The sequence below is a fragment of the Gordionus sp. m RMFG-2023 genome, chromosome 1, assembly GCF_954871325.1.
Source record: "Gordionus sp. m RMFG-2023 chromosome 1, tfGorSpeb1-WG-v2, whole genome shotgun sequence".
NCBI lineage: Eukaryota > Metazoa > Nematomorpha > Gordioida > Chordodea > Parachordodidae > Gordionus > Gordionus sp. m RMFG-2023.
This window is the reverse complement of record NC_088775.1, coordinates 33791368-33819038: the sequence shown is the minus strand read 5'-3', so window position 1 is coordinate 33819038 and position 27671 is coordinate 33791368. Positions and strand designations below refer to the sequence as shown.

The window sequence follows — 27671 nt, the reverse complement described above, 5'->3', positions numbered from 1 at the left end:
TGAAGGAATAAAATCCTCCTCCTGATAAATATTTTCATTATATGGGTATATTCCACAAGATTCAAATCCCTTTTGAATATTTCTTGAGGAGGCTGCCAAAGGTAAAATCCTTTATAATAGAGGGAATATCATAAAGGGAAAAAGAAATCCCACGATGATTTCGCATCCACGAATCTATGCCATTATTATAAAAAAATTTTAAAGGGCTGAGTGCAGTGTGGAGGAAGAGATAGAAGTATTATCCCATTATCTATACTATATTGAATAGCATGATAAGATTGGTGGGATATATGATTATCCGAAATAAGCAAAATTTTATATTTCTGGCTGCATCTGGTATGAGAAACAATATGACTTAAAAACATTATAAATTAATCCTCTTGCATCCACCCTGATACGTTGGATGCACCAATACATCCCTGAGGATCGTCTCTAATATTATTAAAAAAAATTTCGTTGTATAATAAACATTGGGGGGAGATAATTCCCTAAGGCATTAACAGCCAGCGCTATTGTCACTAGAGTGCCTCGCTCTGCAGAAGTTTGTTTTTGACTCTTCTGCGCAACAATTTTTGATGGATTTTGCACTGTTGTTAAGCCTGTTTCATCCATATTATAAATTAACATAGGTCTTAATTCATGTTGATCTAGTATTCCCTTGTATAGATTAAAAAAATATAGAACAGCCTTTTGATTAAAACCAGCAGCTCGAGCTAAACTAGTAGCCTCAGGAGATCTTAGAGATAATCTTGATTTCTTCTCATAAATGAAGAAAACCATTCTTCACCAGCCATTTTATTAATTGTCCAATATTTGGGTATTTTTTTGTATAATTGAATTGCATGATAATAAGCTTGAATCTTTATCTAATGTATAAATATTTAAATAATAATATTATAATTTTTTTAATACCTTTTTAACGGATAATCCATAGAAGGTCTTACTACAGGTAATAAGGTAATCAACAATTTTATTTTCTTCATCATCAAAAATTTTTTGTTTATTATTTTGGCGTATCTTGGGCATAGTTCCAGAAATTTTATTAAAAAATTTGTTGTGGGTATACCTAATAAAATAAATAATAAATTTATTCAAAATTTATCTAATTTTATATTTAAATATATAATATCATATGACCTTATTATCAGGTCAAAATTATATCATGATAACTAAAATTTTCATATCCAATAAAATGTATTAATTTAAATCATATTATATATTGCCAATTATAATATATTTATATAAAAAATATTCGTTTACTATATGTTTATAAATTTTAAGCCTGATCTTATTATCTGGCTAAAATTTAAATATACTAAATTCATATTCAATAACGGTATTAATTTATATCATATTTATTGTCAATTATAATAGAAATGTATAAAAATATGTGTTTGATAGATATAATTCATTTTAAATAATTGATCTTATTATCAGGCTAAAATTTATATATACTAAATTCATATTCAATAAAATGTATTAATTTAAATCATATTTATTGTCAATTATAATAGATATGTATGAAAATATGTGTTTGATAGATATAATTCATTTTAAATAATTGATCTTATTATCAGACTAAAATTTATATACTAAAAATGTATGTTATATCTATGAAAATATATAATAACAATATATATTATAATATCACTATATATTATAAAATATATATTATATTATCACAATATATATGAAGATTTAAGTTTGCAAGATATTTATTTAGGTCTGATATCATATTAAAATTGAAATGTATATTATGGAAAATTATATTAATGAATTTATATAATAATTATATTAATGAATTTATATAATAATTATATTAATGAATTTATATAATAATTATATTAATGAATTTATATAATAATTATATTAATGAATTTATATAATAATTATATTAATGAATTTATATAATAATTATATTAATGAATTTATATAATAATTATATTAATGAATTTATATAATAATTATATTAATGAATTTATATAATAATTATATTAATATTAAAAATCTTTCGATTTTGAATTTGCGGATATATTTACGTACCATTATATTATAAAAATTAATTGTTTGATTGCGCCGGCAAGCCACGATTCAACTAACCTCAATGGTGGTAATATTACTAATATGATCTTAACTAGTGTTGCGTAATCGGCTAATTTTAGCCGACTAAAAACGGCTTAGCCGAGATTTTAGGTGGAAAAATCGGCTAAGCCTAATTAGGTATAGCCTAAAAATCGGCTAAGCCTAATTAGGCTAAGCCTAAAAATCGGCTAAGCCTAAAAATGGGCTAAGCCTAAAAATTGGCTAAAATAAATTAGTCAAAATTCTGCATCGATGCTTAGCATTAATTATTATTTATTTATTTTAGTAAAATAATTTATTTATATTTAATGTAAATATTTTATTATTATCAACAAATAAACATGATATGATTTAATATTTTTTATTTATATTATATTTTGAAATGAAAATAAATTTATTTATTTGATGTTTTTTTAATAAAAAAAATAATATGCTGCTATATTGTAAAAATGTAATATTCTTTATAATATAATTTATTAGTGATTTTCACAATCTTCTTTGTAAATACATCTTTTATTGAGGAATTATATTGTAAATTTTATTAGATAAATAAACAATCTTTTAGGTGAAATCTTTTATCATTTTTTTAAAATTATCTATTTATTATTAAATAAGGTGGATTTTATGAAACTTTTTTGATGTTATTTTATATGATCTTTTTAAGGATAATATTTTAATGTGACAATTGTCATAATCGTTCTTTTATAAGTTTTTTGAATTTTTTTGACGAAAATATGTTAAAATAAGAATTAATAACATGTGTAAATACAAATTTAGTGAAGATTGGTTAATTTTAAAGTTTTTTGAATTTTTTTGACGAAAATTTGTTAAAATAAGTATTAATAACATGTGTAAATAAAAATTTAGTGAAGATGTACCATAGAAAAGTGACAATTGTCATAATCGTTATTTTTAAAGTTTTTTGAATTTTTTTGACGAAAATATGTTAAAATAAGTATTAATAACATGTGTAAATATAAATTTAGTGAATATGTACCAATGAAGTGACAATTGTCATAATCGCTATTTTTAAAGTTTTTTGAATTTTTTTGAAGAAAATATGTTAAAATAAGTATTAATAACATGTGTAAATATAAATTTAGTGAAGAAGTACCAATGAAAAGTGACATTTGTCATAATTATTATTTTTAAAGTTTTTTGAATTTTTTTGAAGAAAATATGTTAAAATAAATATTAAAAACATGTTTAAATTAAAATTTAGTGAAGCCATAGAAAAGTGACAATTGTCATAATCGTTATTTTGAATTTTTTTGAATTTTTTTGACGAAAATATGTTAAAATAAGTATTAATAACATGTGTAAATATAAATTTAGTGAAGATGTACCAATGAAAAGTGACATTTGTCATAATCGTTAATTTTAAAGTTTTTTGAATTTTTTTGAAGAAAATATGTTAAAATAAGTATTAATAACATGTGTAAATATAAATTTAGTGAAGAAGTACCAATGAAAAGTGACATTTGTCATAATTATTATTTTTAAAGTTTTTTGAATTTTTTTGAAGAAAATATGTTAAAATAAATATTAAAAACATGTTTAAATTAAAATTTAGTGAAGCCATAGAAAAGTGACAATTGTCATAATCGTTATTTTGAATTTTTTTGACGAAAATATGTTAAAATAAGTATTAATAACATGTGTAAATATAAATTTAGTGAAGATGTACCAATGAAAAGTGACAATTGTCATAATCGTTATTTTTAAAGTTTTTTGAATTTTATTGACAAAGATATTTTAAAATAAGTATTGATAACATGTTTAAATAAAAATTTAGTGAAGATGTACTCTAGATAAGCGACAATTGTCATAATCGTTATTTTTAAAGTTTTTTGATTTTTTTTGACGAAAATAGTTAACTTGCATCGATATTGATTTTAAAATAGAAAAAAAAGTTTACCCAAACTTTAAATAAGATTGTCTGGTGAAAATTGGTAAAAAAATAATAATTTCTAACTTAGGATTAGTTATTATGATATAAATTTTGCATATTAATTTCTGACCCGATGAACAAATGTAATAAAATGCCAATTTGCTCCTGTTTTTGGGGAAGAATCTATTATTACCATATGTTTTTCTATGGCATATACTCAGGCAATTTTAATTTTACAATCTATATTTTTACCCATTTACATCTTCACTAAATTTTTATTTAAACATGTTATTATTACTCATTTTAACATATTTTCGTCAACAAAAATTAAAAAACTTGAAAAATAATGATTATGACAATTGTCGCTTATCTAGAGTACATCTTCATTAAATTTTTATTTAAACATGTTATATATACATATTTTAAAATATTTTCGTCAAAAAAATTCAAAAAACTTTAAGAATAACGATTATGACAATTGTCACTTTTCATTGGTACATCTTCACTAAATTTATATTTACACATGTTATTAATACTTATTTTAACATATTTTCGTTATAAAAATTTAAAAAATAACGAATATGACAATTGTCACTTTTCATTGGTACATCTTCACTAAATTTATATTTACACATGTTATTAATACTTATTTTAACATATTTTCGTCAAAAAAATTCAAAAAACTTTAAAAATAACCATTATGACAATGTCAATTTTCTATGGTACATCTTCACTAAATTTTATTTAAACATGTTATCAATACTTATTTTAACATATTTTCTTCAAAAAAACTTATAAAATAACGATTATGACAATTGTCACTTTTCTATGGTACATCTTCACTAAATTTTTATTTAAACATGTTTTTAATACTTATTTTAACATATTTTCTTCAAAAAAATTCCAAAAACTTATAAAATAACGATTATGATAATTGTCACTTTTCTATGGTACATCTTCACTAAGTTTTTATTTAAACATGTTTTTACTACTTATTTTAACATATTTTCTTCAAAAAAATTCAAAAAACTTTAAAAATAACGATTATGACAAATGTCACTTTTCATTGTTACATCTTCACTAAATTTATATTTACACATGTTATTAATACTTATTTTAACCTATTTTCTTCTAAAAAATTCAAAAAACTTATAAAATAACGATTATTGACAATTGTCACATTAAAATATTATCCTTAAAAAGATCATATAAAATCATCAAAAAAGTTTCATAAAATCCACCTCATTTAATAAAAAAGATAATTTAAAAAAAATTATAAAAGATTTCACCTAAGAGATTGTTTATTTATCTAATAAAATTTACAATATAATTCCTCAATAAAAGATGTATTTATAAAGAAGATTGTGAAAATCACTAATAAATTATATTAAAAAGAATATTACAATTTTACAATATAGCAGCATATTATTTTTTTTATTAAAATAACATCAAATAAATAAATTTATTTTCATTTGAAAATATAATAATATAAATAAAAATTATTAAATCATATCATGTATATTTGTTGATAATAATAAAATATTTACATTAAATATAAATAAAATAAATTATTTTACTAAAATAAATAAATAATAATTAATACTAAGCATCGATGCAGAATTTTGACTAATTTTTAGCAGATTATATAGGCTTAGCCGATTTTTAGGCTTAACCTAATTAGGCTTAGCCGATTTTTAGGCTTACCTAATTAGGCTTAGCCGATTTTTAGGCTTGCTTAGGCGTAGTTTTTAGCCGATTACGCAACACTGATCTTAACATATATTTTAGCATTAGATATCAATCTGAAACTTTCCCAAATATTAAAATAGATATTTAACTTTCATATAATGTCCATTTTGTCATCTTTAAACTTTTAATTTTTAAATACAACCTAATAATATTAAATGAAAATATTGTAATTTTCACGTCAAAAACATGTCATAACAGATAAAAATTTAAATAGCTAAATATTATAAATTATTTTTGTCCCCAAATTTGGATATTATAGAATTCTATTAATTAAATTTCAACTTTTAATCGTTACTGGTTTTAAAATAAAATCCTTTGAACTAACAAGCCCCTTGCGCCGACTAGCCCTGGTCTCCCCTATTTATATACTTCATTAACATATAAGAATAATAAAAATTTTCGAATTAACTCTCATCAAAATAATGTAAATTTCTCACACCTCATATAGGCTTATTTTAATTTATCCATCATCAAAGTAGAGAGAATACTAATTCCTTGTCATTCTTGTGAGACATTAGCTAGTAATCATATAAAATGCAAATATTTATTAGATTGTGGGAATGGATTCTTCCTTAAGGGGTTTTTTTTATATTTACAATGGAAGTCACAAAGCACTCATGGTATGGATCCATTCTTCATGATGATCCTGATTATAAGAAAATATATTTTGATACAGGTACAGGGGTTAGGCCACGGGCTGGGCCTAAAAACTATCTTAAAGGACGGAACCACCAAGTTGGATTAAGAAGGAAAAAAATATACCAAGTTGGATTAAGAAAAAAAAATGATATTTGCTGCGATTCGAACCCAAAGCCATCAGATTTGAATAATTATATTTCTATTTGTAACTATTATTTACTAATTCGTGCTAATAAATATTACAAGCCTTTTTTTATTATTTTTAGTTAGGTAATTATATTTAATAAAGTTTTTTAAATGTAAAGTTGAAAGAAAGTTTAATGTCATTTTTTTTATAAAATTTGCTTGCCAGAAAAATATTAACTAAGCCTCGAAATTTCGATACTATATGTCTAGACCTTTGCTCCTTCTATGAGCAAAATTTTCAGGCTTGCATAATATTTTTCTGGATAAATAACTGAGTTAGCCCTTTTTAAAAATCGCCTCAAAACAAGGCGTTTAACAACACTATAAAATATTGACTAGAAAATAATTTAAAAAACATTTTTTAAACTTCTTATTAAATACTATAATTATAATGTGATTTTTAATTTTCGTGGGAATGTTGCCAATTCATCAAGAATTTTGTTTGTCGTTGGAACCAAATCTCTGTGGATATTTAACAGAGCTAACCCATTTAGCCGAGATTCGGAAGTAGTACTTCATAAATATGTTTTCAACCTTCTTAAGTTGGAAAGTCCTTTCATTCGTACATGTTATAATAGGCAAACATGGTAGAATATAAAACAACTTCAAAATATTAGGAATTTGAGCCAAGGTTTCTTTACACCGATTGAGCGCATCAATAGCATGCTCAGGTAAAATAGCTAAACGTAGTAAATATTTATACCACAATTCGAATTCACTGATTAAATTTATTTCAGTATCAATATCATAGGAATAAAATTTTGCTAAATATTTAATTTTATCAATAGTGCCATTAGAAAACGAAGATGGATCTTTGGGTATTAAAACTTGAAGATTGCTAAAGACTTGATTTTTATCTAAAAACCGTACTTTTATTTGCGATAAAAAAGTATCTAAGAATGGGATGAAAGTGGATATTTTATAATATTCTTCAGTTGAGCCAATATTTATTTTACATCTCAATAATTGCCCAGGTGCTAGGCGAGGTTTAATTAGTGTTATATCATAAAATTTAGTCTTCGATTCAACGTCTATATAAATATTATGAAAATATTCATCTACATTCATTCTTTTTGCATCTACCTGTTCATATTTTCCGCCAAATCAATAACCTGAACCAAATCTAAATTTGGTTTTTGTAAATTTCTACAAAGTAGTGAGCTATAGGAAAATAATTTATTGATGCAACTAGCAGCAATGATAAACTCTGATTGAGCAATTGAATTCAATAATGATATCGCTTCTGACTACACATTACTTTTTTTCATGCTCAGTCTTATTTAACTTTTGTATTTCTATTTCTTCTGTTCTACAAAATCGAAGTAAAAATAAAATATTTAAAAAATTATAGATATTTATTAATAATTAATATTAAAAATACTTATTAATACTAACTTACTAATAATTTTGAATTTAATAAAATAATTATATATAAATAATAAAATAAATTACCATTTGATTTCAATCTCTTTGACTTAAAATTTTTCCATTTTATTAATATTTTTGAATAATGTTAATGTACTCACAAGGAAAGGAAATTTTAATAAAATTTATTTATAAAAAATAAGTTTTATGTTAGAAAATTGATATTCAAATATTTGTAAAATTTTGATTGGGGGGGAGGGGGGGGGGGTAAAATTTTTATTAGCTTAAAATGATATTTATGAAAACAGTTAAATTTGCGATGGAGGGGGGATTTCCCCCTTTCCCCACATTGGTTACGCGGCTGGCCTTTTGACTTACAATTCAACCTTTTATTACTTTTGTTTTTCATTTATATAATGTGTAGAACATAATAAATAGAACGTACTTTATATTTTTTTTGTAAGACCACACCATCACAACATGGTGCCTCGGTCTCTTAATTCAAATTAAAAATTTATAAAAAAAATTTTTTCATGTTAAGGAAAGAAAAACTCTCATCAATAATTTTTTTATTTTTTGAATACCAAATTTTTTTTCTTGGTAATATTCTTATATATAAAGGTAAAAAATTTTATATAAAATCTTATTACGAAAAATATTTATTAGAACACATGTCTTCAAGAGACCTGCAGGGCCGGGCCGTATTTTAAATTTTTAGAATATACCCAGGCCGGGCCTTAAAAATTTTTTTTTAAATACCCGGGCCGAGTTGTTTTTTTAACCCTTTAAAGCTCGACTTTTTAAAATAAAACTAAAAAAATCTTTTTATAAAAAATCTTCATTTATATACACCAAGGATGTAAAATTTTTATTTAGATATTTCATAGTATACTGGTAAAAAAATCATGATACAATTTGACATCATTGAGCTCAATACATGTATAAAAAAATATTTATTTATTATGAAATGTTTTAAAACAATTTCTATCCTGGTTAATTAAATAAATTTAACATTTTTCACACTTTTCCTTAAATATGGGCTAACACATAGTTTACACCTTTTTCGAATGTGGAAGCTTCTGGCTAGTGCTCTTTATTATCGTATCTAACGTCTGATATTATCGGAGGTAACTTAGATCCTTTTTGTATTTTTCTTTTACTAATTTTACCTGCCATTTATAAAACAGTAATTATTTGAGAATTAAAAAAAATAAGTTTTATATTCATTTTTTTTTTGAAGTAAATGTCTTCGATACAATAATCATGCATTCACAATGCAGGTATCAATTGAAATATTATTCGAAGATAGAACCTTCTACCTTTGATATCTACTCTGTAGTATTCCACTAGCATATAATGTAAATCTCTCCTATTCCTTCATTATGTTTTTTTAAAATACAAGGGGATCTGAATAAATTTTTTCCCGTCAAGAACCATCGCCTCACATCTTCTATTGGGTCGATACTATTGGAGGATGATATAACATGAACAAATTTGTCCTTTTTATTGAGATCGCGATCGCTTTTCATTGCAACTTTTTAGGCAATTGGTGTGAAGTGCATTTATGGCGACCCAAAAGCAATTCAACAGGAGTAACACCTTGCCGATTTTTAGAGTTATTATATAACTATGCCATCCATATCTCATTTTTTTTCTTGTTTGGCCTTTTTAATCCAATTTTTTACTATGGTTACCATTCTCTCAACCTGGTCATTAGAGCTAGGATGATATGGTGGAGCCAACATATGCTTTATTTGTAACCAAGTACAAAAATGTCTAAAATTTTCAGTGATGAACGCCGGACCTCTATCAGACACATTTGTTTTGGAATCCCAAATTTAGCCCACAATTTTTATAATAATTTGATAATAACCTTGGTCGTTTACCCATGAACTTCTTCATATTCAACCCATTTAGAAAATGAATCCACAATTAATGTGTCTTTTTATCAAAATCAATAAAAATTTATGTGGACCCTTTCCCACGGTTGACTTGACCTTAGCCACACACTTCCCATTCCTTTATGGGGCATGCGGGCACAGGTATTACATGGAACACATTTATTTGTAATTTTTTCATATTCATACCAGGCCACCTTCAATCCTATCTCTGCCTTGATGAGAGAGCGGTATGTAATAAACATAAAATCTAATCGCGTAATTTTCATGGTAAAACAACATGATTTACACGCATTATTACAATCGTCCACAATTGACAATTCTTTTTATATTTTTTTATATGGATCATGTCTAAACACAATTTTAACTGACTTAAAGCCTTGTCTTTCAAGGTATTTATTTTAAGATTTTCCCAAGTGGTAGGACCTCTTAACATATATGATAGAGTGCGAATTAATGCATCTTCTCTATCTATAATTTAATTGTCGATTACTTTAAGATTTACACAGCCCGATCTTAATCGGGACAAAATATCTGGCAAATGATTCTCTTTCCCTCACCGATATTTAATTTCCACATTTAAACTTCCCACAAGTAACAACCAACGTTGTAATCTCGACATCATTAATTCTTTGTTATCTTTTTAAAACAAATGAATCAAGGGTTTATGATGAGTATAAATCACGAATTTTTTACCAATTAAATATTCACACTTTGTTAATCTAAAATAATCGCAAGGGCTTCCTGTTCAATAACAGAATACCGGGTTTTAACTTCATGAAAAATTCTTGAAAAAAAATAATTGATCTCTCTAAACCATCAATTAGATGTAATAACGCGCCTCCGACACCTTTATTGGATGCATCTACTGCCTTGATTATTTCTAAATCGTTATTAAAACACACTAAAAGTGTCTCTTCGCAAATTTTATTCCTTAATATTTCGAAAGCACTTTGTTGTTCAATTTTTCACTCAACACCTTTAATAAATCATATGGTGGAGATGCCTCATTTGCAAAATTTTCCACCAAACTATGATAATAATTTACCATGCCCAAAAAGGACTGCACCTCAGCATTATCTTTAGCTAATTCATATTTAATATATTTTTAAAATTTTTATCAAGCAGTTTCACTTCGACCCCATTAATTTGATGACCCTAATATACAATTTCGGTTACACCAAGAACACTTTTTTCTTTACTGGCTCAAATCTTTATCACGAATTTTCTTAACTTTTTCAGGACGTTGATTATGTTGCTATGGTGTCACCCCAGTTATCAACACATCATCCATATAATAAAATAAACTTTCTAATCTCTGGAAAACAGTGACATAGTACGCTGAAAAATCGGCGCTGTCACACTTAATCCAAACGGTAACCTACAAAAGGCAAATGATGCTTTAGGAGTCGTTATCATAAACAATTTACGAATTTCCTTCCTCCTTCAAAGATAACTATAAATAAGCTGAAGAAAAATCAACTTTTGAAAAATATTGGCACATTTTAAATTGTTCATAATTTCTTCAATTCTAGGCAATAAATATTTTATGCCATTTTTGACCCAAGATCTAACTCTTCTTCGATTCTTTTTTCTACTCAAAACACAGCAAAGTGTCTTCAAAAATTATACAATATTTTTCCATTTAAATAGATATATCTTCACAAAATTTATTAAATTCAAAATCAACCATTTGATTTTCATTAATTTCAATGTACTTTTAGAACTATAACAATTAATTCATCGGAAATTCCACAAATATCAGAATTAATGAGTATCCTCAATTTAACCCGATGACACAAGCATTGTTCATTCAATCTTTCAGCCATTAAAATTTTATGTTTTAATAGGCTTAAAAATATTTATTATATTTATATTTTCACTTTCAATATAATTTATATTCCTGCTAATATTCATCCCTGAATTTAATGGCCTCTGAATATTATTAATTTTTTTATTATAAATCTCCCATGGATATTTCCCACCTTTCTTATTACAAAATTCCTTTTTATTAAGATTATTAGTCAATAAAAAATTTTATTTCATCAAAATGACAATAAAAATTTCCAACACTGCAAATCTTTTTATTAGAGTTAAAATTCGTTTTACAACTATCAATCCCATGACAATTGTATTTTTTATTAAATATATCCAAAGAATTTTTTACATATATTAAAAATTTTATTATTATAAATATATGGTTTTTCGATTTTTATATGATTTTCTCGCAAATCATATAGTTACTGCAATCCACTCATGGATTGGACAATGCATAGCAATATGACCCATTTCTTCACATCTGAAACACAATCGGGCACTCTATTTCATTTAAATTTGAAATGATAGGATTTTTCATGTTACGAACTACCGGGTTTATCAATACTGGTGATCTCTGCGGAAACCATTTTTAAAATTTACTTCTTTCACGATGCAATTTATTTTTATATAATCTAAGAAACCACATCGATGACAATTTTTATAACTTATTTTTGCATTAACATTTTCATTAATTTTTCGATTACGCGAAAATAATTTTTTTCATTATGACCTTTTCGGCCACAACAATTCACAAAAATTTTTTTTTTTTATTTTTATGTGTATATATGTCTCTAGAAAAGCTCTTTAAATTTTCTTTAATTTCCCTGATCTCACGTAGAATCAAATATACACTTTCACTTTGTTCAACATTATTAACGCTATTACTTTTTATAACCTCCACAGAATCACAACTTCAGATATTTGCTTTCTAATTTCACTCAAAAGTGAATTCAAATTATCATTCATATCTTTCGATATACATGCACTTTCTGAAATATTATGTACAACACTTGTATCTAATTTTAATTGCATAATTCCCACTTATCTATTTTTTTTACCACTAAAGTTTTTGAGCTCAATTAAAATCAAGTTCAAACTATATTTTATATCTTCAGGAAAATGTGAAGACTTGTCAGATGCCACAGAAATTACATCCACAATATTTAAATCCTTTAACTTACCTTATTTAATTTCTTCTTTATTTTATTAATTAATTGTTGAACAACAATTAAATATGCATATAATATGAAAAAAATTAAAGTCGTAACCACACTATTGGTCTTCTTAGAAATTGACATTTTATTAAAAGTAGGCCTATAAGAACTAATGAAAGAATAAATCATATTTTCATTTATTTACTAACAAAAATTTTATTATATGTAACAATTTTAATTATCCAAAAATCTTATAAAATTTTAATTGCCTTAAAAATTAATTATCCTAAAAAAAAATTTAAAATTAATTATAATATTAGTACAATTTGCGTTGTATGTATATTAAAATCAAATATTCAAAATGTTAAAAAAATTTGTTTTACCTGTAATGAATGAGAATAATCTATTAGAAACTCTGTCCTAGAATTTGATTCTCTTCTGATTTGTTCTTTTCTGATATATGAACTTGTCATAGAATGAATTCAAAAATATGTTTTTTATAATCTAGAATTGGATTGCTTCACTTGCGCAAATGTTTAAAATGAGAAAATTAATTAAAGTTTAAAATCAAATATAGGAAAAAGTTATTGATTAATTTGACAATAACTTTGGCAAAAATTAATATTTCTTAATCTAATTTTTATTTTTTATATATATTGGGAATAAATAAGTTATTTACACTTCTAACTCAAAAATTTTGAATGTTTAAAATGAGAAAATCAACATTGTTAAAATCAAATACAGGAAAAAGTTATTGATCAATTTTGACAATAACTTTGGCAAAAATTAATATTTTTTAATCTAGTTTTTATTTTTATATATATTGGGAAGAAATAAGTTATTATCCACTTCTAACTCGAAAATTTTGAAAATGTCGAGTGGAGCGCTTAAATTCTAGATCGACGATATATTTCTTATTTTTATGATTGCATCTTAACCTTTCATAATATTTTTACTTATGAAAAAAAAACATTTTTTTAAATATAATTATATACGAACAATTAATAGTTAGGATTAGGGTGTACCGATATCACTTTTTGGAAGCCGACCCCATCCGATATTTCCGATATTATATTGATATCGGCCGATTACCGATCCGATATCATATCTAATTTTGAATTCTGTGAAGATACCAATGGTTTTAAATTTTAATATACTTTTTATTAGTATAACATCTATAATCTAACTATACCATAACTTATATCATTTAAATATATTATAATGATCAGTTATAGTTTATATTCAATTGCAATTCTAAAAGTATATAAAATATTTTTTGTTAAATTACTTTTATATGATAAGTAATAACATTAATTTATATACATAACAATTAATAAACAAATATATTTTGAAATTTGAATAAATATTTTAAATAATATTTAACATTAATATATCGAAGATTTCTTTTTAGACATGCCAAAATTTCCAATTTAGCAGAGGTCAGCCTGCGGATGGTAACTGTCAATATCACCAGCTTCACCAAAAATTGATTTTGAAGAGGAGATTATCGCACACTTTTATAAACAGAATGCGCAAAAAATAACAATATAGCAGAATGTTAATTAATTAATTATTATTAATAAAAAATTATACATTAAAATGGATTTCGATTTTATTTATAAAAATACATGATTTTAGATATAACTTTTTTTAAAAATTTCATAACATTTTATTTTTGTTAAAGACGCCATTTTATATAGGATCGGATAAAAAAAATTTATAATATTGGCCGATAACCGATATTTTAAAATGGGTTAAATATCGGCCCTATCCGATCCGATAAAAAATATCGGTACATCCCTAGTTAGGATTAGAGGTTGAAAAATTTTTAAAGAAAAAAAAAGAATGGAAGAGATATTCCTTTATTATATATAATAAAAACATTATATTATTTTGGTGTTATGATTACTCTTTGCCTTTTCAGATTGCCTATTATATCAAGGATACCTTGAAGATTTGTGAGCTCGCCCCAAATGATTTTGATTTGGGAGTAGTCCAGACCGCTTATGCCAACGGGAGTTCCACTCTTTACATACGGGATAATTTGGTATAATATAATGATAATAATACTGATCAATAACTTCAGGCTGCGCTCTTAAGTGGTCTCTTTCCAATTTTCAAAAATTAATCAGAGTTTGGAACTTGGACTAAACCCGGTTATAATTCTTTTAAACATTTTAGAAACATATTCCGATACTAAGATAAAATTTCACGTAGTTTCGAATTCCGATGCCCCGAATCCGACTCCAAACTCTTAATAAGCAATGGGAAAAAATATTAACCACTAAATAAACCCTGTAAAATCACACAACACTTAAAATAATATAGTGCATATAAATTAGTTGCATTTTCTGTTAAAACCTGTTCCTGGAAATTTTAATATGGGTTTCCAAGTCCTATAAATATTAAGAGTGGGTTTCGAATCATAGATTTTTCCCGGCTTGGAGGGTTCCGATTTTAAACTTTGGATTAAATTCCAATCTTTTTTTATTATATCCTTAGAACATGAAGGTATACTTCACTCCTACCGGTGTCAAACATTTGCACCACAAAGCGGCTCAATTGGACGTTGGCATTTATTTCGAGGCTAACGGACATGGAACTGTAACGATTAAACAAATTTTAAATCTTTATTAGTTTGTAAAAATCATAAAATTTACAAGAGCTTTCTTATTTGGGGGTTTTACCGCTCGTATATAACTTTATTTTTTATATTCATACGAGGAGAGAATTTTAAACAACCTCATATAAAACAAAGATTAAAATATTTTATACGAGCTTATGTTTTTAATAGTGTTGTTAAGAGTTACTTTTGAAACTTAACTGATTACAGTAACTAGTTATATTCATAAATAAGTAACTAGTTACAGTTATATTTCCAAAGTAACTAGTTTTATTATAAGTTACTTTATAAATCATTTATATAACGCATCATTTTTTTTTATTTAATATAAAATATTACGACTTACAAATCTTAATCAATGATATTTAAAAGAAGATATACAAATTATTTAGTAAGTCAATGAAACTCGGGGAAGTTTTTAATATTATTATTTTCTTAATAAAAAATAATGCGATCGCGTGGATATTGGTGGAGATTTTTTTTGTGAAAAGTAAAAATTCTTTAATTTTACATTAAAAATGGTGTATATTATTTAAAAATTTTAAAAAGCGTGTGCTATATTGGATGCTACTAAGTTAAGACTATTAAATTAATTACTAGATAATTAAGCAATTTATTTGAATAAACATAATATATAAACAATGATGATATAGATATATATATATAATTTTGAGTAAAAAGAAAATAGTTCTATATAAATTTATATTATAAAATTTACTTAAATTTTACATATTTTTAATATTACGAAAATAAGAATATTCATATATATATAAACAAGAGGAAATGGGGATGTTCGTCTTAAGATCCCTCCTTAAGCTCAATACTTTGACTATGAATCGATATATCATTTGAGTCCATTAAGTTTCTGCTGTGATTGACCGAGTAATGATCATATCCATTTTCTTTAAGATTTTTATAACTTGAAAAAATATTAAATTTTAAAATTTATCAATATTTAATTTACCCCTTCCATTTGTCCGTCGTTATAGTTGAATCAGTTTGGACGTGCTTACTGATTATACCAAGAAGGGTCTCATTATCTCTTTTTTAAGTTTCAACAATAAAAAATTTTCGATCATTTCTTGATATCCCAAATGCAACCCAAGTGGCATTTGATTTTAAAATCCTCCCTGTTATTTTTCCTTTTAAAAATATGGGATTCATCTATTTTGATATGTCCAGGGCCCCCTATTTTTCAAAAGATATTCCCTGTGTATGGCAGTAAATTTTTCTAAATATTGCATACCTAAAAAAAACTTACTGTCAAATATTATAGATATAGTTTACCATTTTCCAATAATAATACTTTGTGCCAACCCTATTAAACGAAGACTGCCATTTATAGAAGCCCTGGACACAAAAAGATATAATAGATGAATAAATTAGTTCACAGGAAGATTAATATTTTTAAATATAGTTTCTAATTAATATTTTTAAATATAGTTTCTAATTAAAATACAATTTAAAAATTAATATGATATTAAACCCTTCCATATAGAATAGCTGCTTGAACATGTTGACATCTGCATTTTCTCCATTTTCATGCTATTATAACAACACGTGTGATTAATAAGAATCTCATGATCTTTTAAAAAAAGCCATGGTTCTTGTATATGAAATTTTGATAGATGTAAAATTTATGTAATCCATAAAAAGGGGGAAAAAATATTTGTTAAATTTAAAAAATATTATACGTTAAATTAACAATATCGAAATTACGCTAATGCAACGAAAAAAATATGCAATTCTTAAAACTTTTGAGTAATGAAACTTTGAATTATTATTACATCAAAAAATTTCCACCTATATAAACTCGATCGCATATTTATTTTTATTAAAAAATAATTAAAAATTTCTTCGAATTTCAGTGACTAAATAATTATTTATATAAAAATATAATCATACTGAAAAAAAATCCGTAAAATAGTATTTACACCGAAATAAAATATCAGAATATCATATATATTTGCACCGATTATTTTTTAAAAATTCGGGCTTAGTATTTGCTTTTAACAATAAACACTATTTTGAAAATTTCTGTCTAAAGGCCCCGCTTGTTTATCTTCAAAAATAAGTCTCCCTGGTCTGAGAAAACGTTCTGCGGGAACACTTGGTGAGGGCAACATATTTAATAAAAATAATTTAATCTCTTTTTAATTAGTTAAGATGATGGCCCAGATGTAAATTCGACAAAGGTTGACATTTCCATATGGCAATGTTATACGCTTTCTTATCATTATAATTATATAAAAAGATCTTGTTGGCATCTTATGTTGCTACTAAGTATAATGTATGACAAGAACATCATCATGTAGACATTAATTAAGTTAGTTTAATTTAATTATATTTAGCCAAACAAAAATCTTGTTGCATGTACATTTAACTAAAATTTAGTACAATTATTTAAGACATATTATGTGAAAATAATCTTACAGAGATGTGTTCACATAGCTTGGGTGTGGATGACTTAGATTCTGAAATATGCCTTTTTAGTGTTGTTAAACCGCACGATTTGGGTCGACTTTTAGAAATAGACCGATTAAGATTTTAGTCAACATGATATTATGTAAACCTTAATTAGCCAAATAGTGGTCTAAACCTGTCTAGAGTTGTTAAAGTAGCGCGCTATTTTTTTGGTAGCTATAGCTAATAGCGCGCTACTTTTTTTAAAATTATTATGCTTTTAGCGCTCTCCTTTTTTTGCACTACTTAACTACTTTTTAAAAATATAACTATAAACATAAAAATTTAAATAAAATATCATAATTAATTTTAATTCTTATGATTTATGATTTAATTTTGAAATTGAAGTATATTTTCAATTTTGTATTATAGACCTAAATCACGTAACGTCATCGCAAATGTATATCCAAATCGTTGAAAGTGAGTCAGATGATGATATGGAAGATACCCGGGAAGAAAATGTTCTTAATAACAATAATACATTTCCCATTTCCAAAATTTGAAAAATATTATCTAAAAACCAAAACTGGCTGCAAATTTATTTGTTTAAAATATAAAAAAAATATATCCTTAAATCAATCCAATAGCTATAACCTCAAAAAACACCTAAAGGTAATTGTCATTTTTAAATTCTAATAGTATTTATGCCAACAGTTTTAAGGAAAAAATAATTGTGACTCTACATCCAAAGACCAATTCACTTCAAACCAAATTGATTAATAATGCACATGCCAATATTTCGCAGAAACTGGCTGATAAAGTTATTGTTGATTTTATAATTGATACAGTTCAGCCAATGTCCTTGGTTGATAATCCATCATTCACCATGATATTAAAACATTATCCCCTGGTACAACAATTTTATGTCACCAGACACTAATGAATGAGATAGCAGATAACTTAAAAGTGATAAAAAATGCTCTAATGCCTAGTCATCAGAGATGCTCATGCCATAATCAAAATTTGATAGCAACAGTGGGAAGGATCCTTAAAAAATGAAGATTTTAAATGAATATCAAGATCCACTTTTTATAAATGTCAAACTCTATGGAATATGCAGAACAAATCTTCTAAAGGCTCAGACATATTTTAAAAAATTAGGCAGATATTTATTAACTTCTAACTCCACTGATGGAACTCACTATACCATGCAATCAAATTAATAGCATTTTTTCTGGATGAAATTAGATTAGAAATGAATTTTCTCTGTGATCATGTTGGAACTCAATATGTTAACGATGAAGAGCATACTTTTATAAAAGAGTATACAGAAGTAATTCTAATTAATAATTATTCAATTTCATATCATTTTAATTTTTTAGGTTATGCAATATGTGGCTCTTTCCCTTGAAATTTTGAAAGGTGAGGATAATATGGAGATGGGGTTCTGGCTCATGGTATTAAATAGTCTCATACCAAACAAAAATGGCCTAGTTACAACCACAAAAATGACTTTCACTAATAATTTTTTTTTCGTTTTTTAAAATCAAAAAATACTCAAATTAGTATTTTTGATAACCTTTTTTATATTAAAAATATGTATATATAATTAAATACTGCCTTGTCCTCACGTGCTAGTGTTGAGAGATTATTTAGTAAGGCGAAACTTATACTTTCTGATCGTCTCTCTAGACTTGGGAATGATAATATTGAAATGATTTTATTATTAAAATGTAACAAAATAAATAATAAATGAATATTACCATAAATATTTATTTTTATTACATAAATTTTTTTATAATCAAAACTAAGTATATTTAAATATTTATCAAAAAATTATTTCTAAATTATTTTTATTAAAAGTAGCTAATAGCGCGCTATATTTTTTGATGGGTAGCGATAGTGGTAGCGCTCTACTTTTAAAAGTAGTGTTTAACAACTCTGCTGTCTACCATATATGAGAAAAATCTTCAAACATATATATTGGCTAAAATCTTAATCTGGCCCTTTTTAAAAATCGAGTCGTTTAAGAATATTACATAGGAAACACTTAACGCTAATATGGTCTCTACTACAAGTTTTCTCTGTGAAGTCCTAAATATCTTTTGAAATTTGGCTAAGGTAGTTTAACATCTGTCTGTTTGGTATTACTTTTGAAAAGGGATGGTATAATTTTGAATCATTCGAATGCCATCCTCATTAAATGACAAGTCAGAGTTAGAATTTATATTAAATTCTGTACATAGGCGTAGCTAGAGAGGTACAAGGGGAAATCCCCCCCTTCTGAAATTTATATGTTCTTGTAAATATCATTTTAAGCTAATAAAAATTTTCTCCTACACACCACCATCTCCTCTTTCCCCAAAATATATTTAATATATTTAGGGTTGTGCCGATCCACAAATTTTTCAGATCCGATCTGGTATTTTCCGATATTACTAAAAACCGATCCGATGTTTATATTATTTTTTATTTACCATTTATCTTTGTATCAATGTCATTAATATATCAATATTTCTTACTTTAAATAAACCAACTAACTTTCACGAATGATTAAGTGTATTTTATTTTTCATAAGTTAATATTCTCATTTAAAATATTTGCAATGTTTGAATGTAGTGTTGTTTATACAGCTCCATTTAGTCGATTTTTAAAAGGGCCAAATCAAAATTTTAACTAAAGTATTATTGCATATGCCTTGAAATTTCGCAAATAGAAGTCCAAACTTTTCTGATATCTGTGGGGAAAATCAATAAGCATGGGTAATTTACTCTTGGCTAAAATTTTGAGTTAATCGTTTTTAAAATAGGCTAAATCGAGCCGTTTAGCAATACTAACTGAATGTCACTCGTTAGATGTTTTAAATATAACAAAAAAGTGTAAAAAAAAATTTTTAAACATTACAACAAATTGTATATTAGTTCCTTTCATATAATTATGAAATTATTTAAAAATAAAAAAATTATATCGTATATACAATTATAAAGTAACTCAAAACAATAAAAAGATATATCAGATCGGATCGATTTTTTAAAAAAGATCGGTCTGATCCTATATTTTTGAAAACGCTAAATATCGGTACCGATCCAATCCGATATTAAATGTCGGCACATACCTAAATATACAACACTAGAAACAAGAATTTGAAAGAAAAATAGATAAAAGTTAATAATTTTTTTAAATAACTACTATAATTCAAAATTTTTAAAGAAAAGTGAAAACCAAAATTATTTTTATAAAAGTTTAACCTAACCAAAGTCTACAATTATTGGACCTATTAATAAAATTTATGGGGAAAACCCCACATAATGGTGCTTTCCCTCTAGCAAAATCCAGGCTACTGTTATTATTCTGTATATGTTGATTCATTTATCAATATTAACTATATAAATAAGACCCTCATACAGAATCAGATATTTGATCAAATTCAAATTAATAAGTTTAATTGAAAATTAATTTATTATAATATAATATATTAAAAATAAAATTAATTATTTGAATATATTTATAATAGTATATGAATATTATATAAAATAATTAGTTACATTTAGCAGTTACACTCCAAAAAAATAACTAATTAAAGTTACTAGTTATATAACTATTTATCAGTTTTTAACAACGCTAGTTTTTAAACATCTTCGTATTAAATTTTTATATATACGAGGGGAGAATTTTTAACTGCCTCTTATAAAAAAATATAGATCAAAGGATTAATGCGAGCTTGTGTTTTAAGCATTCTCTTATATAACTTTTATTTTTTATTATTTCTTAAAAAAATTGTGTTGTTTATATAAAACTTGGGCCATTTGAGCCCTGATTTGGAATCAATTTTTTTCATCAGAAATAAGAAATACATAAATCATCATTCAATTATGCTTTTAATGATGTGTATATCGATATATTATATTTAGTTTTGGAAAAAAATTGATAAACCAATATATATACCAAATGAGAAATATTTATAATTTCAATAGAACAACATTAACTTTATGTAATCCTGAAGATGAGATGGACTGTTATTAATTATTCACTTATATATGTTTTAGATGGTCAACATAATAACAAGATTTATAATTTTTTCTTACAACTAACATCCACTCCAACAGAATTTGCATATTTAACGTAGAAAAAAATCAGCCCATGCTCAACCCCGAAGTAATTAAATTCTTCTTTTATCAATTCTCTGGCATAGGTTTTTGCCTTGCCCATCTCATTTTATCTCAGCCTATAGAGGTTTAAATGACTATCTTCTGACTGTTGTGCATAAAGTTACGTGTGACCTGCCCACTAAAAAATAAAGTACGCCTCATCCCCTTTTTAATAACAGTTTGATGGAAATGAGGAATATTTAGCGTAGCTCAGTTGTACAACACTTAAGGGCTTAAAAGTAAATATCATAATTTTAGATGATCATTATTATTATTTATTTCTAATATTTATCTTAAAATTTAAGCATTCTTTTTTTCAAAATGATGAAATATAATGTTTTTATATCTAGGATCCATGAGTTTAATTAATATTTGGAAATGACTTGTTCTAGCATATGCTGCTTAAATTCTTTTAACTGCATGGGTTCACTTACTTAAAGGAACTTTACTGTAAATTGTAAACCTAGATAATTTAAATAAAGATAAGCATTTTTGATTCAAGGCCACATCATTCTATGTAATAATAAAGTGATCAGGAATAAAAATAATAGACAAAAATAAGTCGGAGATATTAACATTATATCTATAAATTAATAAATAGTAAAAAAATATAATTAAAATTATATATTTAATCATGATGATATCATAAAAATCATTCAGATCTTTTGTTAACGCTTTAATTTATTCAAATTATTAATTAAAGATATTTACAATTGTTACTTCCATTGAAATTGCCATATATATAGGCCATTTAAATTTAGTCTGTAAATATTTTGATAATGGAAAAATTTTAAAATCCGGTAAAAAAACAGTTATTTAATTGATAATGATAATTTATAGATGTTGGATAAAGAGATTCATTTCAAAAAAGTGCAATACAGAGACATGAATATTTGTTTGGTTTGAAAAATTTCTTTTAACTGCATGGGTCTACTTTAGAGGTCTGCGTTGGATGGGATTTCGGCCCGCCCGCCCATCTAAGTGGGCGAATAAAAAAATTTCGAGAATGGGCGGGTGGGTTAAAAAAAATTTGAAACTATGGGTGGGCGGGCGGGTTAAGGAAATTAAAATTTTTTGTTCAAAAACAAACTAAAGAAAAATCATAATTAATTAAATGATCAATAACAATTTATTTTTTTATTGTACCAATCGTTTTTTAAGTGAAGAACATACTAGTTTTTTGACATCTTTATCTAATTGTTCATTGAAATTTTTTTTAATAAAAATATATCATCTTCCAAATATATTGACAAATTTTTTTATTGCAAATTTGATTAACAGAAAAAATGATTATAATATTATAATAAAAAAATGTAATCAATAATCTGATGATAAAAAGGGAATCCCGGAAAAAAAGCCCCAGGAAAATATACCCCCGGAAAATGAACCCCTGGATTTTTTTTTCATATTTATAGAATTTACTTAAGACCTAATAATAGTGTTGTTAAACGACTCGTTTTGAGCCGATTTTTCAAAACGACTAACTCAATATTTTAGCCAGAAAAATATTGCCCTCTAGATTTTGATAATAAATGTCTAAACCTTTGTTCCTTCTATGAGCAAGTTCTTCAGGTTTGCGTAATATTTTTCTGGATGAAATATTGAGTTAGCCCTTTTTAATCGGCTCAAAACGAGTTGTTTATCAACACTACCTAATAATATATGTATATTTTTATTTGGATTATAATGGATATGCTCATATTTATAATGTATTGATAAATTAGTATTTTAGAAAAAAATATTAAAAAAATATAATATATTAATCAGCTAAATTTCTTTAGGCCCTAATTCATTATTTAAAGATTACATATATACCCTTCCATAAAAAATGCTTAAACAAGATAAAATGCTGAAGTTCAAATTGGTACTGGGAAAAAATACCCCAGTAAAATAACCTATGTATTTCTTATTTTCGTAAAGAAATTTGACAAAATTTTGTAATAAAATATATTTATTTTATTGATAAATCAAGATATATACAAAGAATAATAATTATATTGATTGACATTGAATATTGAAGGAAATCGCTCTTACACGGTATTCCTCGCAAAATTTCTTTAACCGAATCTGGGTATTATAACTGCGATTTTTTTTCGGTGTCCAACTATCTACACACCATCGTTCAAGTTTACTTTCATCTATAGCCACCTCGCATTCCATTTTTTTAAATAAATACCCAGATTGATGGGTGTTTATTCCCAACCAGATTAGAAAAATTTGTGCGTTCTTCATCGGATAGAGTGCTCTGATTTACGTTCCAAGTTTCTGGAAGAAATCGAGGCTCAATTCGACGTGAATTGAGAACTGCTTCTTGTGACAAATTCTATAAATATGAAAAAAAAATCCGAGGTTTCCTGGGGTTTTTTTTCCTATTACCGTTATAATGATTAATAAGAGGGGATTTTGTTTTGCCTTTACATTTTATAATGCTCGTGAAATGATTGCAAGCAGCCTTTTCACCGTCTTTATTAATTTTATATTGATCCCATATATTCGCTCTTTTTGTGAGGAAATTTTTCAAATTCAACATCATGCATAACTATTTCATCAGAAGCATTTTCCTCTAACTTAATTAGGCTAGCTAACAATAATTTATTGTAGAAATGTATTATATTTTTATATACCTTTGGTTTGCGTAATTTTTTAATATAATTTATTATGAGATTCAAAAAAATAAACTTCTCGTGAGATTCGAATAATAGGGCAAATAAAATTTAAATATTGCTTTAATTTTCACTTCAGAGATTTTTAAATTTGTGCTCTGTCAGATTGGAAGGTCATCAAATAAAAATTACCAGAGTTGTTAAAAGATATTTTTTAAATCGATCTAGATATAGATACATCGTCTAAAAGTTATATAGATACAGATACATCACCTAAAAAGATATCTTGATACAGATACAATTTTAAATACTAGATACAGATACAATTTTTTAATACTCTTGTATAAGCTTTGCATAAACCTAAATTAGGATTCTATTAAAATGTATGAATGAGCTAAAAAAACTTTATTGACTAGATATCACATTTATCAAAATATAACAATAATGATTTTTAGATTTTAATATAATATATGAAAATATATGATTAAATGATTATAAATAATTATTAGATTTCGGTAATAAAATTTTTTCAAAATTTTGGTCATTAAGGCATCTCGTATATCTGTAAAGACATTTTTAGCTACACTAAAAAGTCTTTCTACCAGGGTGCTTGAAGGGATTGTGGTGATGTAACAAATATTCTTTAAAAATACTAAAATCTCGACATTCATTTTCGAACAAATTTTTTTTAAATTTGTTGTATCAACATTGAAATCATTATTAACAATTATAACTACTGCTGTGGAGTACTGAAAAAAATCTGATATTAAATTATTTGTTTTTTTCACAGGTTATTTGTATGATCAGTAGAAAACCTTAATAATTCATCAACTAATCTCTGTATTAATTTTTTTTTCATTAATAGTGTTTAACTTTTTCTCTTAAAGCTTAAAATTCAATTGTAAACATTTATTTAGTATCTATACCCTTAAATGTTTTACAATGTTGCAAGTTGAGGTAATGCTAACTGAAATTTTCATATTTTTTTGTAGATATGGGAAACATTTTACTATCAGTGATCTTTAAAATATGCTCTATAAATTGGCCATGAAAAAACAATGTCTGAACTTGTTGATGCTTCATTGATTATTACTTCTTCCTCTTCATCACTATTAATATTAATCTAAAATAAATTTCTAAAATGTATAATAAAATAAAATTAACCAATTTCATTGAATATAAAAATGGCAGATTCCTTGAGTTGCATTGTAATATCAAAATTTGTCTGGTTTATTGATAACTCGCACATAATATTTAATGAATATTTATGTATATATATTTTTATATATATGTTTTAATATTTTTTATAAATAATTTTTTATTATAGTAGTTTTAATATTTTTTAATATATATATTTAAATTATATGCTCATATGAAATAAAATAAATTTTACATTCAAGTTATTTTTATTCATAATATAAATAGGATTTAAATAAAAGTATATCAAAATGTATCTTAAAAAGTATCTAAAAACAGATACAGATATTTTAATCAAAAGTATATCCAGATACAGATACCACATTTTTATATTTAGATATTGTATCTAGATACTTTAAAGCAATTTATTAAATATTCCGAATAATTCGTTTTATTCGAATCGAATATATTCATATTCATAATTATTCGGTTTGAATATTCGAGTTTTTTTGAATAGGCTTAGTTCCCACATATAATGTCTCGTAATGGATTTCATTGATGTAATACCCGGATGTCCCATTGCAATATATGTAAAACTCTTATTTGAAGTGAGTACGGAATGATTAATCTGCCATTCCAAAATAAAATACCGTCATCATTTTTGTATATTTACCATTTATTAATATTTTTACTCTTCTTAAAATTGGATCTTTTGCGGTTTCCTCTCAGTTCTTTTCTTGATAAAGTTAATATGTCATAAGTAAGATTTCTTATATATTACACTGTTTTATTTTCGCTTGTTATTCTATCATCATTTTTCTCTATTGGGTTTCGCGATAAAGCATCTGCAATTATATTATTAGCGCCATTCTTGTACATTATATCATAATCATATGCAGATAATTTATAAGCCCAATGTAATAATCTATGGTTTGTTAATGAGCTTAAATCTCTCTTATTACCATATATCTTTATTAAAGATTTGTGGTCTGTTCGTATTTTAAATTTTCGTCCATACAAATAGTTATGGAATTTTTCTACGCCGTTTATTATTGCTTTGGCTTCTCTGTCTATTGTAGAATAATTCTTTTCAGCGTCTTGTAAAGTTCTCGAGGTGTAAGCTATTGGAAATTCGTTACCATTATATTTTTGCATGAGCTCCAAATCCTTGGTTAGATGCATCTGTTTCTGATATTAACTCGAGGTCCGGTTTATAAAACTGTATAGTATTTTGTTCTGTTATTATTCCAAATAACGTGAAAAGGATTACAAAAATAGCACGGTTTAATTGGAATGGCAGATTATTCATTCCGTACTCACTTTAAAAAAAGAGTTTTATATATATTGCATACGAAACATCCGGATCTCACTTGAGGAAGAGGATATACTTCAAACGGATATCCTACTTTGGTGGAAACGAAAAGAAAAAGATTTGCCAAAGCTATCAAGATTAGCAAGAAAAATATTGGCAATTCCTGCAACTAGTGCTTCTTCTGAACGAGGATTTAGCATTGCTGGAAGGTTTTTAGAACAAAGAAAAACGTGTTTAAATCCAGAAAATGTCGATACATTATTATTTTTTCATTATAATTACATATAATATCAATTTTATATTTATATTTTTTTCATAAATATTCTATTTGATCAAATAAATTGTCCATAATTTAAATTGAATATTTTTTTTATGCTTAAATTAATTTCCTAAATTATAAACTTTTTGTAGTGTTGTAAACGAACGCGTTCATTTCGTTTTGAAAAAAATAATGAACGGCGTTCCTTTTATTTTTGACGAACTTTGAACGTGAACGCGTTCTTTTTTTATGACGAACGTGTTCGATAAAAATACTTTTTATTTTTATTTATTTGAAAAATTTAATATTTCCGAATTTTTTTTAAAAAAGTATTATTTATATTTTTTAATCCGCTGCGTATTTCCCTTTCACATTTTAATTTTTTTAACACAGTTTATTAATTT

At 25.3% G+C, this 27671-nt stretch overlaps 1 protein-coding gene across 2 annotated transcripts in view; it reads left to right on the top strand.

Moving 5' to 3' along the window:
• Positions 1 to 27671, top strand: part of LOC135922671 (phosphoacetylglucosamine mutase-like) — a 121697-nt gene that overhangs the window by 75626 nt on the left and 18400 nt on the right. For both annotated transcript variants that reach the window (XM_065457103.1, XM_065457104.1), the window contains 2 exons: positions 14707 to 14829; positions 15285 to 15386. In XM_065457103.1, coding sequence (XP_065313175.1) covers positions 14707 to 14829; positions 15285 to 15386 — 225 coding nt within the window. The remainder of the gene's footprint in view (positions 1 to 14706; positions 14830 to 15284; positions 15387 to 27671) is intronic.